The 19,757-nt window shown below is 50.6% G+C and overlaps 1 protein-coding gene across 2 annotated transcripts in view; it reads left to right on the plus strand.

Moving 5' to 3' along the window:
* Positions 1-17,996: 17,996 nt before the first annotated feature.
* Positions 17,997-19,757, plus strand: part of txnrd2.2 (thioredoxin reductase 2, tandem duplicate 2) — a 154,756-nt gene continuing 152,995 nt past the window's right edge. The window contains exons 1-2 of one of the 2 annotated variants that reach the window (XM_072472671.1): positions 17,997-18,092; positions 19,517-19,582. In XM_072472671.1, the coding sequence (XP_072328772.1) occupies positions 18,017-18,092; positions 19,517-19,582 (142 nt within the window). In that variant the 5' untranslated portion in view covers positions 17,997-18,016. The remainder of the gene's footprint in view (positions 18,093-19,516; positions 19,583-19,757) is intronic. The other variant, XM_072472768.1, reaches the window with a different exon arrangement.

The raw sequence follows: 19,757 nt of genomic DNA on the forward strand, positions 1-19,757 counted from the left end.
CACGGTTATTGTTCCTCTGTTACGGTTATTGTCACTCAGACACGGTTATTGTCACTCAGACGCGGTTATTATCCCCAGACACGGTTATTGTCCCTCTGTTATGGTGATTGTCACCCAGTCACGGCTATTGTCCCTCTGTTGCGGTTATTGTCACTCAGACGCGATTATTGTCACTCAGACGCGGTTATTGTCCCCAGACACGGTTATTGTCCCTCTGTTACGGTGATCGTCACCCAGACACGGTTATTGTCACCCAGACAGAGGTTATTGTCACTCAGACACGGTAATTGTCCCTCTGTTGCGGTTATTGTCACTCAGACGTGGTTATTGTCACTCAGACACGGTTATTGTCCCCAGACACGGTTATGTCACTCAGGCACGGTTATTGTCACTCAGACACGGTTATTGTCACCCAGACACGGTTATTGTCCCTCTGTTAGTTATTGTCACTCAGACACGGTTATTGTCACTTGGACGCGGTTATTATCCCCAGGCGTGGTTATTGTCACTCAGACACGGTTATTGTCACTCGGACGCGGTTATTGTCCCCAGACACGGTTATTGTCACTCAGACACGGTTATTGTCACTCGGACGCGGTTATTGTCCCTCTGTTACGGTGATTGTCACCCAGACACGGTTATTGTCACCCAGACACGGTTATTGTCCCTCTGTTACGGTTATTGTCACTCAGACACGGCTTTTGTCACTCAGACGCGTTTATTGTCCCCATACACGGTTATTGTCCCTCTGTTACGGTGATTGTCACCCAGGCACGGTTATTGTCACCCAGACAGAGGTTATTGTCACTCAGATGCAGTTATTGTCACCCAGGTGCGGTTATTGTCACCCAGATGCACTTATTGTCACCCAGATGCAGTTATTGTCACCCAGACACGGTTAATGTCACTCAGACCCGGTTATTGTCACCCAGACACAGTTATTGTCACTCACACACGGATATTGTCCCTCTGTTACGGGTATTGTCACTCAGACGCGGTTATTGTCACTCAGACGCGGTTCTTGTTCTTCTGTTACGGTTATTGTCACTCAGACACGGTTATTGTCACTCAGACACGGTTATTGTCCCCAGACACGGTTATTGTCCCTGTTACGGTTATTGTCACTCAGACACGGTTATTGTCACTCAGACGTGGTTATTGTCCACAGACATGGTTATTGTCACTCTGACAGCGGTTATTGTCACTCAGACGCGGTTATTGTCACCCAGATGCGGTTATTCTCACTCACCATGGTTATTGTCACCCAGACGCACTTATTGTCACCCAGATGTGGTTATTGTCACCCAGACACGGTTATTGTCACCCATACGCGGTTATTGTCACCCAGACACGGTTATTGTCACCCAGATGCAGTTATTGTCACCCAGGCACGGTTAATGTAACCCAGATGCGGTTATTGTCACCCAGACACGGTTATTGTCACCCAGACGCAGTTATTGTCACCCAGACACGGTTATTGTCACCCAGATGCAGTTATTGTCACCCAAGTGCGGTTATTGTCACCCAGATGCACTTATTGTCACCCAGATGCAGTTATTGTCACCCAGACACGGTTAATGTCACTCAGACCCGGTTATTGTCACCCAGACACAGTTATTGTCACTCACACACGGTTATTGTCCCTCTGTTACGGGTATTGTCACTCAGACGCGGTTATTGTCACTCAGACGCGGTTCTTGTTCTTCTGTTACGGTTATTGTCACTCAGACACGGTTATTCTCACTCAGACACGGTTATTGTCCCCAGACACGGTTATTGTCCCTGTTACGGTTAATGTCACTCAGACACGGTTATTGTCACTCAGACGTGGTTATTGTCCCCAGACATGGTTATTGTCACTCAGACGCGGTTATTGTCACTCAGACACGGTTATTGTCACCCAGACATGGTTATTGTCACCCAGACACGGTTATTGTCACCCAGACACGGTTAATGTCACCCAGACGCGGTTAATGTCACTCACACATGGTTATTGTCCCTGTTACGGTTATTGTCACTCAGACGCGGTTATTGTCACTCAGACGCGGTTATTGTCACTCAGACACGGTTATTGTCACTCTGTTACGGTTACTGTCACTCAGACGCGGTTATTGTCACTCAGATGCGGTTATTATCCCCAGGCACGGTTATTGTCCCTCTGTTATGGTGATTGTCACCCAGTCACGGTTATTGTTACTCAGACACGGTTATTGTCACTCTGTTACGGTTATTGTCACTCAGACGCGGTTATTGTCACTCAGATACGGTTATTGTCCCCAGACACGGTTATTGTTCCTCTGTTACGGTTATTGTCACTCAGACACGGTTATTGTCACTCAGACGCGGTTATTATCCCCAGACACGGTTATTGTCCCTCTGTTATGGTGATTGTCACCCAGTCACGGCTATTGCCCCTCTGTTGCGGTTATTGTCACTCAGACGCGATTATTGTCAATCAGACGCGGTTATTGTCCCCAGACACGGTTATTGTCCCTCTGTTACGGTGATTGTCACCCAGACACGGTTATTGTCACCCAGACAGAGGTTATTGTCACTCAGACACGGTAATTGTCCCTCTGTTGCGGTTATTGTCACTCAGACGTGGTTATTGTCACTCAGACACGGTTATTGTCCCCAGACACGGTTATGTCACTCAGGCACGGTTATTGTCACTCAGACACGGTTATTGTCACCCAGACACGGTTATTGTCCCTCTTTTAGTTATTGTCACTCAGACACGGTTATTGTCACTTGGACGCGGTTATTATCCCCAGGCGTGGTTATTGTCACTCAGACACGGTTATTGTCACTCGGACGCGGTTATTGTCCCCAGACACGGTTATTGTCACTCAGACACGGTTATTGTCACTCGGACGCGGTTATTGTCCCTCTGTTACGGTGATTGTCACCCAGACACGGTTATTGTCACCCAGACACGGTTATTGTCCCTCTGTTACGGTTATTGTCACTCAGACACGGTTATTGTCACTCAGGCGCGTTTATTGTCCCCAGACACGGTTATTGTCCCTCTGTTACGGTGATTGTCACCCAGGCACGGTTATTGTCACCCAGACAGAGGTTATTGTCACTCAGATGCAGTTATTGTCACCCAGGTGCGGTTATTGTCACCCAGATGCACTTATTGTCACCCAGATGCAGTTATTGTCACCCAGACACAGTTATTGTCACTCACACACGGTTATTGTCCCTCTGTTACGGGTATTGTCACTCAGACGCGGTTATTGTCACTCAGACGCGGTTCTTGTTCTTCTGTTACGGTTATTGTCACTCAGACACGGTTATTGTCACTCAGACACGGTTATTGTCCCCAGACACGGTTATTGTCCCTGTTACGGTTATTGTCACTCAGACACGGTTATTGTCACTCAGACGTGGTTATTGTCCACAGACATGGTTATTGTCACTCTGACAGCGGTTATTGTCACTCAGACGCTGTTATTGTCACTCAGACGCGGTTATTGTCACCCAGACATGATTATTGTCACCCAGACACGGTTATTGTCACTCAGACACGGTTATTGTCACCCAGGCGCGGTTATTGTCACCCAGACGCGGTTATTGTCACCCAGATGCAGTTATTGTCACCCAGACACGGTTAATGTCACCCAGACGCGGTCATTGTCACTCACACATGGTTATTGTCCCTGTTATGGTTATTGTCACTCAGACGCGGTTATTGTCACTCAGACGCGGTTACTGTCACTCAGACACGGTTATTGTCACCCAGGCACGGTTATTGTCCCTCTGTTATGGTGATTGTCACCCAGTCACGGTTATTGTTACTCAGACACTGTTATTGTCACTCTGTTACGGTTATTGTCACTCAGACGCGGTTATTGTCACTCAGATGCGGTTATTGTCCCCAGACACGGTTATTGTTCCTCTGTTACGGTTATTGTCACTCAGACACGGTTATTGTCACTCAGACGCGGTTATTATCCCCAGACACGGTTATTGTCCCTCTGTTATGGTGATTGTCACCCAGTCACGGCTATTGTCCCTCTGTTGCGGTTATTGTCACTCAGGCGCGATTATTGTCACTCAGACGCGGTTATTGTCCCCAGACACGGTTATTGTCCCTCTGTTACGGTGATTGTCACCCAGACACGGTTATTGTCACCCAGACAGAGGTTATTGTCACTCAGACACGGTAATTGTCCCTCTGTTGCGGTTATTGTCACTCAGACGTGGTTATTGTCACTCAGACACGGTTATTGTCCCCAGACACGGTTATGTCACTCAGGCACGGTTATTGTCACTCAGACACGGTTATTGTCACCCAGACACGGTTATTGTCCCTCTGTTACAGTTATTGTCACTCAGACACGGTTATTGTCACTCAGACACGGTTATTGTCACTTGGACGCGGTTATTATCCCCAGGCGTGGTTATTGTCACTCAGACACGGTTATTGTCACTCGGACGCGGTTATTGTCCCCAGACACGGTTATTGTCACTCAGACACGGTTATTGTCCCCAGACACGGTTATGTCACTCAGGCACGGTTATTGTCACTCAGACACGGTTATTGTCACCCAGGCACGGTTATTGTCACTCAGACACGGTTATTGTCACTTGGACGCGGTTATTATCCCCAGGCGTGGTTATTGTCACTCAGACACGGTTATTGTCACTCGGACGCGGTTATTGTCCCCAGACACGGTTATTGTCACTCAGACACGGTTATTGTCACTCGGACGCGGTTATTGTCCCTCTGTTACGGTGATTGTCACCCAGACACGGTTATTGTCACCCAGACACGGTTATTGTCCCTCTGTTACGGTTATTGTCACTCAGACGCGATTATTGTCACTCAGACGCGGTTATTGTCCCCAGACACGGTTATTGTCCCTGTGTTATGGTGATTGTCACCCAGTCACGGCTATTGTCCCTCTGTTGCGGTTATTGTCACTCAGACACGGTTATTGTCACTTGGACGCGGTTATTATCCCCAGGCGTGGTTATTGTCACTCAGACACGGTTATTGTCACTCGGACGCGGTTATTGTCCCCAGACACGGTTATGTCACTCAGGCACGGTTATTGTCACTCAGGCACGGTTATTGTCACTCAGACACGGTTATTGTCCCCAGACACGGTTATGTCACTCAGGCACGGTTATTGTCACTCAGGCACGGTTATTGTCACCCAGACACGGTTATTGTTACTCAGACACGGTTATTGTCACTTGGACGCGGTTATTATCCCCAGGCGTGGTTATTGTCACTCAGACACGGTTATTGTCACCCGGACGCGGTTATTGTCCCCAGACACGGTTATTGTCACTCAGACACGGTTATTGTCACCCAGACACGGTTATTGTCCCTCTGTTACGGTTATTGTCACTCAGACACGGTTATTGTCACTCAGACGCGTTTATTGTCCCCAGACATGGTTATTGTCCCTCTGTTACGGTGATTGTCACCCAGACACGGTTATTGTCACCGAGACAGAGGTTATTGTCACTCAGACACGGTCATTGTCCCTCTGTTGCGGTTATTGTCACTCAGACACGATTATTGTCACTCAGACACGATTATTGTCACTGAGACGCGGTTATTGTTACTCAGAATCGGTTATTGTCGCCAGACACAGTTATTGTCACTCAGACACGGTTATTGTCCCCAGACACGGTTATTGTCCCTCTGTTACGGTGATTGTAACCCAGACATGGTTATTGTCCCCCAGACAGAGGTTATTGTAACTCAGACACGGTTATTGTCCCTCTGTTGCGGTTATTGTCACTCAGACGCGGTTATTGTCACTCAGACGCTGTTATTGTCACTCACACACGGTTATTGTCCCTCTGTTACAGTTATTGTCCCTCTGTTACGGTTATTGTCACCCAGACGCGGTTAGTGTAACTCAGACGCAGTTATTGTCACCCAGATGCGGTTATTGTCACCCAGATGCAGTTATTGTCACCCAGGTGTGTTTTTTGTCACCCAGACACGGTTATTGTCACCCAGACAGGGTTATTGTCACCCATGTGCGGTTATTGTCACGCAGGTGCGGTTTTTGTCACCCAGATGCAGTTGTCACCCAGACACGGTTAATGGCACAAAGACACGGTTATTGTCACCCAGACGCGGTTATTGTCACCCAGACGTGGTTATTGTCACCCAGACGCGGTTATTGTCACAAAGACGCGGTTATTCTCACCCAGACGCTGTTATTGCCACCCAGGCGCGGTTATTGTCACCCAGGCGCGGTTATTGTCACCCAGATGCGGTTATTGTCACCCAGGCGAGGTTAGTGTCACCAAGATGTGGTTAGTGTCACCCAGACGTGGTTATTGTCACAAAGGCGTGGTTATTGTCCCCAGACATGGTTATTGTCACTCTGACAGCGGTTATTGTCACTCAGACGCGGTTATTGTCACTCAGACGCGGTTATTGTCACCTAGACACGGTTATTGTCACTCAGATACGGTTATTGTCACCCAGACGCGGTTATTGTCACCCAGACGTGGTTATTGTCACCCAGACACGGTTATTGCCACCCAGGCGCGGTTATTGTCACCCAGATGCGGTTATTGTCACCCAGACACGGTTAATGTCACCCAGACGCGGTTATTGTCACTCACACATGGTTATTGTCCCTGTTACGGTTATTGTCACTCAGACACGGTTATTGTCACTCAGACGCGGTTATTGTCACTCAGACACGGTTATTGTCACCCAGACACGGTTATTGTCACTCTGTTACGGTTATTGTCACTCAGACGCGGTTATTGTCACTCAGATGCGGTTATTATCCCCAGACACATTTATTGTCCCTCTGTTATGGTGATTGTCACCCAGTCACGGTTATTGTCACTCAGACGCGATTATTGTCACTCAGACGCGATTATTGTCACTCAGACGCGGTTATTGTCCCCAGACATGGTTATTGTCCCTCTGTTACGGTGATTGTCACCCAGACACGGTTATTGTCACCCAGACAGAGGTTATTGTCACTCAGACACGGTAATTGTCCCTCTGTTGCGGTTATTGTCACTCAGACGTGGTTATTGTCACTCAGACGCGGTTATTGTCCCCAGACACGGTTATGTCACTCAGGCACGGTTATTGTCACTCAGACACGGGTATTGTCACTCAGACACGGGTATTGTCACTCAGACACGGTTATTGTCACTTGGACGCGGTTATTATCCCCAGACATGGTTATTGTCACTCAGACACGGTTATTGTCACTCGGACGCGGTTATTGTCCCCAGACACGGTTATTGTTACTCTGTTACGGTTATTGTCACTCAGACACGGTTATTGTCACTCGGACGCGGTTATTGTCCCTCTGTTACGGTGATTGTCACCCAGACACGGTTATTGTCACCCAGACACGGTTATTGTCCCTCTGTTACGGTTATTGTCACTCAGACACGGTTATTGTCACTCAGACGCGTTTATTGTCCCCAGACACGGTTATTGTCCCTCTGTTACGGTGATTGTCACCCAGACACGGTTATTGTCACCGAGACAGAGGTTATTGTCACTCAGACACGGTCATTGTCCCTCTGTTGCGGTTATTGTCACTCAGACACGATTATTGTCACTCAGACACGATTATTGTCACTGAGAAGCGGTTATTGTCACTCAGAATCGGTTATTGTCGCCAGACACAGTTATTGTCACTCAGACACGGTTATTGTCCCCAGACACGGTTATTGTCCCTCTGTTACGGTGATTGTAACCCAGACACGGTTATTGTCCCCCAGACAGAGGATATTGTAACTCAGACACGGTTATTGTCCCTCTGTTGCGGTTATTGTCACTCAGACGCGGTTATTGTCACCCAGGCGCGGTTATTGTCACCCAGATGCGGTGATTGTCACCCAGATGCAGTTATTGTCACCCAGACACGGTTATTGTCACCCAGACAGGGTTATTGTCACCCATGTGCGGTTATTGTCACGCAGGTGCGGTTTTTGTCACCCAGATGCAGTTATTGTCACCCAGACACGGTTAATGGCACAAAGACACGGTTATTGTCACCCAGACGCGGTTATTGTCACCCAGACGTTGTTATTGTCCCCAGACGCGGTTATTGTCCCTCTGTTACTGTTATTGTCCCTCTGTTACGGTTATTATCACTCAGACACGGTTATTGTCACCCAGACGCGGTTAGTGTAACTCAGACGCGGTTATTGTCACCCAGATGCGGTTATTGTCACGCAGATGTGGTTATTGTCACCCAGGTGTGTTTTATGTCACCCAGACACTGTTATTGTCACCCAGACAGGGTTATTGTCACCCATGTGCGGTTATTGTCACACAGGTGCGGTTTTTGTCACCCAGATGCAGTTATTGTCACCCAGACACGGTTAATGGCACAAAGACACGGTTATTGTCACCCAGACGCGGTTATTGTCACCCAGACGTGGTTATTGTCACCCAGACGCGGTTATTGTCACAAAGACGCGGTTATTCTCACCCAGACGCGGTTATTGCCACCCAGGCGCGGTTATTGTCACCCAGGCGCGGTTATTGTCACCCAGATGCGGTTATTGTCACCCAGGCGAGGTTAGTGTCACCAAGATGTGGTTAATGTCACCCAGATGTGGTTAGTGTCACCCAGACGCGGTTATTGTCTCCCAGACACTGTTATTGAGACCCACTCAACAGTTATTGTCACCCAGGCGCAGTTATTGTCACCAAGACACCGTTATTGTCACCTAGACGCGGTTATTGTCACCCAGACGCGGTTATTGGTACCCACTCAGTGGTTATTGTCACCCAGACACTGTTATTGTCACCCAGACACGGTTATTGTCACTCAGACACGGTTATTGTCACTCGGGCGCGGTTATTGTTACTCAGACGCGGTTATTGTCCCTCTGTTACGGTTATTGTCACTCAGACACGGTTATTGTCACTCAGACGTGGTTATTGTCACCCAGACGCGGTTATTGTCACAAAGACGCAGTTATTGTCACCCAGACGCGGTTATTGTCACCCAGACGCGGTTATTGTTTCCCACTCAGTGGTTATTGTCCCTCAGACACGGTTATTGTCACCCAGGCGCGGTTATTGTCATTCAGACGCGGTTATTGTCACCAGACGCGGTTATTGAGACCCACTCAGCGGTTATTGTCACCCAGACGCGGTTATTGTCTCCCAGACGCGGTTATTGTTTTAAAAAATATATATATTTTATTCAAGTTTTTTGGCCAAACATAACAATACGTAGTGTTTCTTTTACACAACAATAAAGCAATATAAATAACCGTGGCCAGTTTTAAACAAATAAATAAGTAATATATAAACAAAAACAAAAAACAAAACTAAATGGCAACTGCCTTGTCCAAAATAAATACTCTCCAAAAATACAATCCAATATACAATTACATATACCAAATACCTATGCATATACAATAACATCCCTGAGAGTCCGTCCGATTCCTACCCCCACCCCCCCCCCCCCCCCCCCCACCCCCGGGTTGCTGCTGTTGTCTACTTCTTTTCCATTCCCTCTATCTTTCTGTGAGGTAGTCGACGAACGGTTGCCACCGCCTGGTGAACCCCTGAGCCGAACCCCTTAACACGAACTTAATCCGTTCTAACTTTATAAACCCTGCCATATCGTTTATCCAGGTCTCCACACCCGGGGGTTTGGCTTCCTTCCACATTAACAATATCCTGCGCCGGGCTACAAGGGACGCAAAGGCCAACACGTCAGCCTCTCTCGCCTCCTGCACGCCCGGCTCTTCTGCAACCTCAAATATAGCCAACCCCCAGCTTGGTTCGACCCGGACCCCCACGACCTTCGAAGGCACCTTTGCCACCCCCACCCAGAACCCCTGTAGTGCCGGGCATGACCAGAACATGTGGGTGTGATTCGCTGGGCCTCTCGAGCATCTCGCACACCTATCCTCTACCCCCAAAAATTTACTAAGCCGTGCTCCAGTCATATGCGCACTGTGTAGCACCTTAAATTGTATCAGGCTTAACCTGGCACACGAGGACGATGAGTTTACCCTACGTAGGGCATCAGCCCACAGCCCCTCCTCAATCTCCTCCCCCAGTTCTTCTTCCCATTTCCCTTTCAGCTCATCTACCATGATCTCCCCCTCGTCCCTCATCTCCCTGTATATGTCCGCCACCTTACCGTCCCCCACCCATGTCTCTGAGATCACTCTATCCTGCACTTTCTGCGTCGGGAGCTGTGGGAATTCCCTCACCTGTTGCCTCGCAAAAGCCCTCAATTGCATATACCGAAATGCATTCCCTTGGGGCAACCCATATTTCTCCGTCAGCGCTCCCAGACTCGCAAACGTCCCATCTACAAATAGATCTCTTAATTGTACTACCCCAGCTCTTTGCCATGCTCCAAATCCCCCATCCATTCTCCCCGGAACGAACCTATGATTGTTTCTTATCGGGGACCGCACCGAAGCTCCCGTCCCTCCCCTATGCCGTCTCCACTGCCCCCAAATTTTCAATGTAGCCACCACCACTGGGCTTGTGGTGTATTTCTTTGGTGAGAACGGCAACGGCGCCGTCACCATTGCTTGCAGGGTAGTCCCCCTGCAGGACGCCCTCTCCAATCTCTTCCACGCCGCTCCCTCCCCTTCTCCCATCCACTTACACACCATTGAAACATTGGCGGCCCAGTAGTACTCACTTCGGCTCGGTAGTGCCAGCCCCCCCCTGTCCCTACTACGCTGCAAGAATCCCCGCCTCACTCTCGGGGTCTTCCCAGCCCACACAAAACTCATAATGCTCTTCTCAATTCTTTTGAAAAAAGCCTTCGTGATCACCACCGGGAGGCACTGGAACACAAAAAGGAATCTCGGGAGGACCACCATTTTAACCGCCTGCACCCTACCTGCCAATGACAGGGACGCCATGTCCCATCTCTTGAAATCCTCCTCCATCTGTTCCACCAACCGTGTTAAATTAAGCCTATGTAATGTACCCCAATTCTTGGCTATCTGGATCCCCAGGTACCGGAAGTCCCTTGTTACCTTCCTCAACGGTAAATCCTCTATCTCTCTGCTCTGGTCCCCCGGATGCACCACAAATAACTCGCTTTTCCCCATGTTCAGTTTATACCCTGAAAAATCCACAAACTCCCCAAGTATCCGCATTATCTCTGGCATCCCCTCCGCCGGGTCCGCCACATATAGCAACAAATCATCCGCATACAGGGATACCCGGTGTTCTTCTCCCCCCCCAAGTACTCCCCTCCACTTCCTGGAACCCCTCAGTGCTATGGCCAGGGGTTCAATCGCCAATGCAAACAATAACGGGGACAGAGGAAATCCCTGCCTCGTCACTCTATGGAGCCAAAAATAGTCAGACCCCCGTCCATTCGTGACCACGCTCGCCATCGGGGCCCTATACAGCAACTGTACCCATCTGATATACCCGTCCCCAAAGCCAAATCTCCTCAACACCTCCCACAAATAATCCCACTCCACTCTATCAAATGCTTTCTCGGCATCCATCGCCACCACTATCTCCGCTTCCCCCTCAGGTGGGGGCATCATCATTACCCCTAGCAGCCTCCGTATATTTGTATTTAGCTGTCTCCCCTTCACAAACCCAGTTTGGTCCTCATGGACCACCCCCGGGACACAATCCTCTATCCTCATTGCCATTACCTTGGCCAGAATCTTAGCATCCACATTCAGGAGGGAAATGGGCCTGTATGACCCGCATTGCAGCGGGTCTTTTTCCTTCTTTAGGAGGAGCGATATCGTTGCCTCTGACATAGTCGGGGGCAGCTGCCCCCTTTCCCTCGCCTCATTAAAGGTTCTCATCAGTAGCGGGGCCAGCAAGTCCAAATATTTCTTAGCGAATTCAACTGGGAATCCGTCTGGTCCCGGGGCCTTCCCCGCCTGCATGCTCCCAATCCCTTTCACTACTTCCTCCGTCTCAATCTGTGCTCCCAGCCCCACTCTCTCCTGCTCCTCCACCTGAGGAAATTCCAGCTGATCCAGAAAGCACATCATTCTCTCCTTCCCGTCCGGGGGCTGCGCTTCATATAATCTTTCATAAAATGCCTTGAACACTCCATTCACTCTCTCCGCTCCCCGCTCCATCTCTCCCTCCTCATCTCTCACCCCCCCTATCTCCCTCGCTGCTCCCCTTTTCCTCAGTTGGTGGGCCAACAACCTACTCGCCTTCTCCCCATATTCGTACTGTACACCCTGTGCCTTCCTTCATTGTGCCTCTGCATTACCCGTAGTCAACAAGTCAAATTCTACATGTAGCCTTTGCCTTTCCCTGTACAGTCCCTCCTCCGGTGCCTCCGCGTATTGTCTGTCCACCCTCAGACGTTCTTTCAACATCCGCTCCCTTTCCCTACCCTCCTGCTTTCCTTTATGTGCCCTAATAGATATCAGCTCCCCTCTAACCACTGCCTTCAGTGCCTCCCAGACCACTCCCACCTGTACCTCCCCATTATCATTAAGTTCCAAGTACCTTTCAATACACCCCCTCACCCTTAAACACACCCCCTCATCTGCCAATAATCCCATGTCCATTCTCCAGGGTGGAAGCTGTTGTTTTTCTTCCCCTATCTCCAGGTCCACCCAGTGTGGAGCATGATCCGAGATGGCTATAGCCGTGTACTCCGTCCCCGTCACCTTTGGGATCAGTGCCCTTCCCAAAACAAAAAAATCTATTCGTGAAAATACTTTGTGTACATAGGAGAAAAACGAAAACTCCTTACTCCTAGGTCTACTAAATCTCCAGGGATCTACTCCTCCCATCTGCTCCATAAAATCCTTAAGCACCCTAGCTGCAGCCGGCCTCCTTCCGGTCTTGGACCTCGATCTGTCCAGCCCTGGGTCCAGCACCGCATTAAAGTCTCCCCCCATTACCAACTTCCCCACTTCTAGGTCCGGGATTCGTCCTAACATACGCCTCATAAAATTGGCATCGTCCCAGTTCGGGGCATACACGTTCACTAATACCACCGCCTCCCCTTGCAGTTTGCCACTCACCATCACGTATCTGCCCCCACTATCCGCCACTATAGTCTTTGCCTCAAACATTACCCGCTTCCCCACTAGTATGGCCACCCCCCTGTTTTTTGCATCTAGCCCCAAATGAAACACCTGCCCCACCCATCCTTTGCGAAGTCTAACCTGGCCTATCAGCTTCAGATGCGTCTCCTGAAGCATAACCACATCTGCCTTAAGTTTCTTTAGGTGTGCGAGTACCCGTGCCCTCTTAATCGGCCCGTTCAGCCCTCTCACATTCCACGTGATCAACCGGGTTGGGGGGCTCTTTACCCCCCCCCCCTTGACGACTAGCCATTTCCTTTTTCAATCCAGCTCCTCACCCGGTTCCCACGTAGCTATATCCCCCCCAGGCGGCGCCCCCCCGCCCCGACACCCCCCCATCCCATACCACCTCCCCCTTCTTCCCAGCAGCAGCAACCCAGTTAACCCCCCCCCCCCCGCTAGATCCCAAGCTAGCGTAATTGCACCCCCCATGTTGCTCCCAGAAATCAGCAAACTCTGGCCGACCTCGGCTTCCCCCCGTGACCTCGGCTCACACTGTGCGAGGCCCCCTCCTTCCTGCTTCCCTGTTCCCGCCATGATTACCATAGCGCGGGAACAAAGCCCGCGCTTCCCTTTTGGCCCCGCCCCCAATGGCCGGCACCCTCAGCTCCTCATCCTCCCTCCCCCCCTCCCCCACGACATGGGGAAGAGAGAGAAGTTACAGGGTCGCAGGTTTAACAACTTGGGAAGTCCTCTCTTCCCCCTTTTCCCCCCTTCATCCCACAAATTCACCCCCCCACTTTTGTCCCAAACGTTCTTTTTCTGGCCCGCTCACTCCAGCTTCTCGACAATAAATGTCCACGCCTCATCTGCCGTTTCGAAGTAGTGGTGTTTCCCTAGATGTGTGACCCACAGTCTTGCCGGTTGCAGCATTCCGAATTTGACCTTCCTTTTATGCAACACCGCCTTGGCCCGATTAAAGCTTGCCCTCCTTCTCGCCACCTCCGCACTCCAATCTTGATATACGTGGATCACGGCATTCTCCCACCTACTGCTCCAAGTTTTCTTTGCCCATCTGAGGACCATCCCTCTGTCCTTATATTGGAGAAATCTCACCACTATTGCTCGAGTAATTTCTCCAGCCCTCGGTCTTCGCGCCATAACCCGATAGGCTCCCTCCACCTCCAGCGGACCTGTCATGGCCTCCGATCCCATTAACGAGTGCAGCATCGTGCTCACATATGCCCCGATGTCCACCCCTTCTGCACCTTCGGGAAGACCAAGAATCCTTAGGTTCTTCCTCCTCGCATTATTCTCCAGCACCTCCAGCCTTTCCACACATCTTTTGTGTTGTGCCTCGTGGATCTCCGTTTTCACCACCAGGCCCTGTATGTCGTCCTCATTCTCAGCAGCCTTTGCCTTCACGACCCGAAGCTCCTGTTCCTGGGTCTTTTGCCCCTCCTTCAGCCCCTCAATCGCTTGTAATATCGGGGCCAACAGCTCCTTCTTCATCTCCTTTTTGAGTTCATCTACACAATGCCGCAGGAACTCTTGTTGGTCAGGGCCCCATATTAAACTGCCTCCTTCTGACGCCATCTTGCTTTGTGCCTGCCTTCCTGGCCGCTGCTCTAGAGGATCCACCGCAATCCGGCTACTTTCCTCTCTTTTTTCCATCCGTGTCCAGGGGGGATTCCCTTCTGGATTACCGCACAGTGTTATTTGCCGTTAAAATTGCCGATGGGGCTCCTATTAAGAGCCCAAAAGTCCGTTCCACCGGGAGCTGCCGAAACGTGCGACTCAGCTGGTCATCGCCGCACCCGGAAGTCCGACGCGGTTATTGTTACCCACTCAGCAGTTATTATCACCCAGACGCAGTTATTGTCACCCAGACACCGTTATTGTCACCCAGACGCGGTTATTGTCACCCAGACGCGGTTACTGTTACCCACTCAGTGGTTACTGTCCCTCAGACACGGTTATTGTCACCCAGACGCGGTTATTGTCACCCAGACACGGTTAATGTTACCCACTCAGTGGTTATTGTACCTCAGACACGGTTATTGACACCCTGACGCGATGGTTATTGTCCCTGTTACGGCGATTGTCACCCAGACAGAGGTTATTGTCACTCAGACGCGGTTATTGTCCCTCTGTTACGATTATTGTCCCTCTGTTACGGTTATTGTCACTCAAGGCACGGTTATTGTCACTCAGATGCGGTTATTGTCACCCAGACAGGGTTATTGTCACCCAGACACGGTTATTGTCACCCAGACATGGTTATTGTCACTCTGTTACGGTTATTGTCACTCAGACATGGTCATTGTCACTCAGACGTGGTTATTGTCCCCAGACACGGTTATTGTCCCTCTGTTACGGTGATTGTCTCCGAGACACGGTTATTGTCACCCAGACAGAGGTTGTCACTCAGACACGGTTATTGTCCCCAGACACGGTTAGTGCCAATCAGACACGGTTATTGTCACCCAGACACGGTTATTGTCCCTCTGTTACGGTTATTGTGACTCAGACACGGTTATTGTGACTCAGACACGGTTATTGTCCCTCTGTTACGGTTATTGTCCCTCTGTTACAGTTATTGTCCTTGTTACGGTTATTGTCAGTCAGACACGGTTATTGTCAGTCAGACACGGTTATTGTCACCCAGACACAGTTATTGTCACTCTGTTACGGTTATTGTCACTCAGACACTGTTATTGTCCCTCTGTTACGGAATTGTCACCCAGACACGGTTATTGTCACCCAGACAGAGGTTATTGTCACTCAGACACGGTTATTGTCCCTCTGTTGAGGAATTGTCACCTAGACACGGTTATTGTCACCCAGAGGTTATTGTCACTCAGACACGGTTATTGTCCCTCTGTTGCGGTTATTGTCACTCAGACACGGCGATTGTCACTCACACGCGGTTATTGTCACTCAGACACGGTTATTGTCACTCACACGCGGTTATTGTCACTCACACACGGTTATTGTCCCTCTGTTACGGTTATTGTCCCCAGGCACGGTTATTGTCACACTGTTACGGTTATTGTCACCCAGACACGGTTATTGTCACCCAGACGCGGTTATTGTCACCCAGACGCGGTTATTGTCACTCACACGCGGTTATTGTCAGTCAGACACGGTTATTGTCTCTAACACGCGGTTATTGTCACTCAGATACGGTTATTGTCACTCACATGCGGTTATTGTCCCTCTGTTACGGTTATTGTCCCTCTGTTACGGTTATTGTCCCCAGACATGGTTATTGTCACCCAGGCACGGTTATTGTCATTCATACACGGTTATTGTCACTTACACGCGGTTATTGTCACTCAGACACGATTATTGTCACTCACACGCGGCTATTGTCCCTCTGTTACGGTTATTGTCCCTCTGTTACGGTTATTGTCCCCAGACACGGTTATTGTCACCCAGACAGAGGTTACTGTCACTCAGACACGGTTATTGTCACTCAGACACGGTTATTGTCACACACACGCGGTTATTGTCACTCACACGCGGTTATTGTCACTCAGACACGGTTATTGTCACCCAGACGCGGTTAGTGTCACTCAGACGCGGTTATTGTCACCCAGACGCGGTTATTGTCACTCAGACACGGCTATTGTCACCCAGACAGAGGTTATTGTCACTCAGACACGGTTATTGTCACTCAGACACGGTTATTGTCACACACACGCGGTTATTGTCACCCAGACACGGTTATTGTCACCCAGAAACGGGTAGTGTCACTCAGACCCGGTTATTGTCACCCAGACGCGGTTAGTGTCACTGAGACGCGATTATTGTCACCCAGACGTGGTTATTGTCACCCAGACGCGGTTAGTGTCACTGAAACGCGGTTATTGTCACCCAGACGCGGTTATTGTCACCCAGACGTGGTTATTGTCACCCAGACGCGGTTCGTGTCACCAGACGCGGTTATTGTCACTGAAACGCGGTTATTGTCACTGAGACGCGATTATTGTCACCCAGACACGGTTATTGTCCCCCAGACACGGTTATTGTCCCCCAGACGCGGTTATTGTCACTCAGACGCGGTTATTGTCACACACACGCGGTTATTGTCACCCAGACACGGTTATTGTCACTGAGACGCGATTATTGTCACCCAGACACGGTTATTGTCCCCCAGACACGGTTATTGTCACTCAGACGCGGTTATTGTCACACACACGCGGTCATTGTCACTCAGACGCGGTTATTGTCACACACACGCGGTTAGTGTCACTCAGACACGGTTATTGTCACACACACGCGGTTATTGTCACCCAGACGCGGTTATTGTCACACACACGCGGTTATTGTCACGCAGACGCGGTTATTGTCACACACACGCGGTTAGTGTCACTCAGACGCGGTTATTGTCACCCATACACGGTTATTGTCACCCAGACACGGTTATTGTCCCCCAGACACGGTTATTGTCACACACACGCGGTTATTGTCACCCAGACGCGGTTATTGTCACTCAGACACGGTTATTGTCACCCAGACGCGGTTAATGTCACTGAGACGCGGTTATTGTCACCCAGACGCGGTTATTGTCACTCAGACACGGTTATTGTCACTCAGACACGGTTATTGTCACTCACACGCGGTTATTGTCACCCAGACAGAAGTTATTGTCACTCAGACACGGTTATTGTCACTCACACGCGGTTATTGTCACCCAGACAGAAGTTATTGTCACTCAGACACGGTTATTGTCACACACACGCGGTTATTGTCACACACACGCGGTTATTGTCACTCAGACACGGTTATTGTCACCCAGACGCGGTTAATGTCACTGAGACGCGGTTATTGTCACCCAGACGCGGTTATTGTCACTCAGACACGGTTATTGTCACACACACGCGGTTATTGTCACTCAGACACGGTTATTGTCACACACACGCGGTTATTGTCACTCAGACGCGGTTATTATCACTGACAGCGGTTGTTCCTCAGTGACGGGTTTGCGCTCAGGCAGCGCGGCGGGCAGCGGCCCGGGGTCCTCAGGCCGGGCAAGATGGCGGCGCTGAGACTGTGGAGCCGCTGCCGGAGGAAGGGAGGCGGCGGCGGGGGGGCCCGGGGGCTGGCAGGTGGTGAGAGCCCGGGGGCGGGGTGCTAGTCCTGGCCCGGGGGCGGGCTGGCAGGTGGGTAGGTGCTGGAGGCTGGCAGGTGGGGTAGGGGCTAGGGGGGCTGGCAGGTGGGGAATGGGCTGGGGGGCTGGCAAGCGGGGTAGGGGCAGGGGGGGGCTGGCAGGTGGGTTGAGCCCGGGGACGGGGAGCTTGCAGGTTGGGGAGGGACTGGAAGGCAGGGGACAGCCTGGAACCCGGGGTGGGGGAGGAGCCTGGGCCGGGGGGGGGGGGGGGGGGGGGGGGAGACACGGAGGGTTACGGAGTGTTTGGGGAGGGAGTGGGAACCCGGGGGCTGTCAGGCGGGGGGGGAGGAAGAGTCTGGGCTCGGGGGCTGGCAAGAGGGAGGGGGTCACTCAATACTTCACGGAGGCGCCGACTTGAGCGGGTGGTGGCAGCGCCGCTCAATGGAGCTCGGACAGCGTATTCGCCGTGCCCCTCATAGAGTCCCTACGGTGCAGAAGGATGCTTTTTGGCCCATTGAGTCTGTACCGACGTGCCAAAAGAGCACTCGACCTAGGCCCACGCCCCCTGTAACCGCCCCACCTAACCTTTGGACACTCGGGGGCAATTTAGCGTGGCCAATCCACCTAACCTGCACATCTTTGGACTGTGGGAGGAAACTGGAGTACCCGGAGGAAGCCCACGCAGACACGGGAGAAAGTGCAGACTCCGCACAGATAGTAGTCACCCTGCCCCCATTCTTCTTCTGTCATTTGTCTGCATTGCATTTTCCTCACAATTTATGTTCTCCACCGGCAAAAAGATGATTTGCTGAGAATTTCCCAAATAATTTGATATTTGTTTGCTCAGAGAGTGCCCCAAGCTGTTATTGATGTCATAGAATTTACAGTGCAGAAGGAGGCCATTCTGCCCATCGGGTCTGCACCGGCTCTTGGAAAGAGCACCCCACCCAAGGTCAACACCTCCACCCTATCCCCATAACCCAGAAACCCCACCCAACACTAAGGGCAATTTTGGACACTAATGGCAATTTATCATGGCCAATCCACCTAACCTGCACTCCTTTGGACTGTTGGAGGAAACCGGAGCACCCGGAGGAAACCCACGCACACACGTGGAGGTTGTGCAGACTCCGCACAGACAGTGACCCAAGCCGGACTCGAACCTAGGACCCTGGAGCTGTGAAGCAATTGTGCTATCCACAATGCTACCGTGCTGCCCACTGTTGGACTAGCGTGCCAATTAGTCCAGGCATTTTTAACTTTGTTCACCATGGTGGGCTGCTTGACCTTTTCTAGTACTCCAGGACTGGGACTGGTAACCATCATCTCAAGTCCCGTCTGCTGAATCTTAGAATGACCCTTTGTAAAGCTGTGAATCTCCTCTACTCAAATGTTTTTCATTTTGGCTATTTCATTAATTTGCAGGAAAATACGAGTACGACCTGTTAGTGATCGGAGGCGGTTCTGGTGGTCTTGCCTGTTCTAAAGAAGGTAGAACTTAATTAACACTAACCAGGGCACTTCTCATTGAGTATATATCCTGACCTATATCTCGCTCTGTTGTTAACTGTCAAGCCAGGGGACTAAGTTTGGTTTAATGAGGAGTACAGGAAAGCATAGCAAGAGCAGGCATCTCTAAAAATGAGATGCCAACTTCATGAAGTTA

Source organism: Scyliorhinus torazame, chromosome 1 (genome assembly GCF_047496885.1).
Source record: "Scyliorhinus torazame isolate Kashiwa2021f chromosome 1, sScyTor2.1, whole genome shotgun sequence".
Taxonomy (NCBI): domain Eukaryota; kingdom Metazoa; phylum Chordata; class Chondrichthyes; order Carcharhiniformes; family Scyliorhinidae; genus Scyliorhinus; species Scyliorhinus torazame.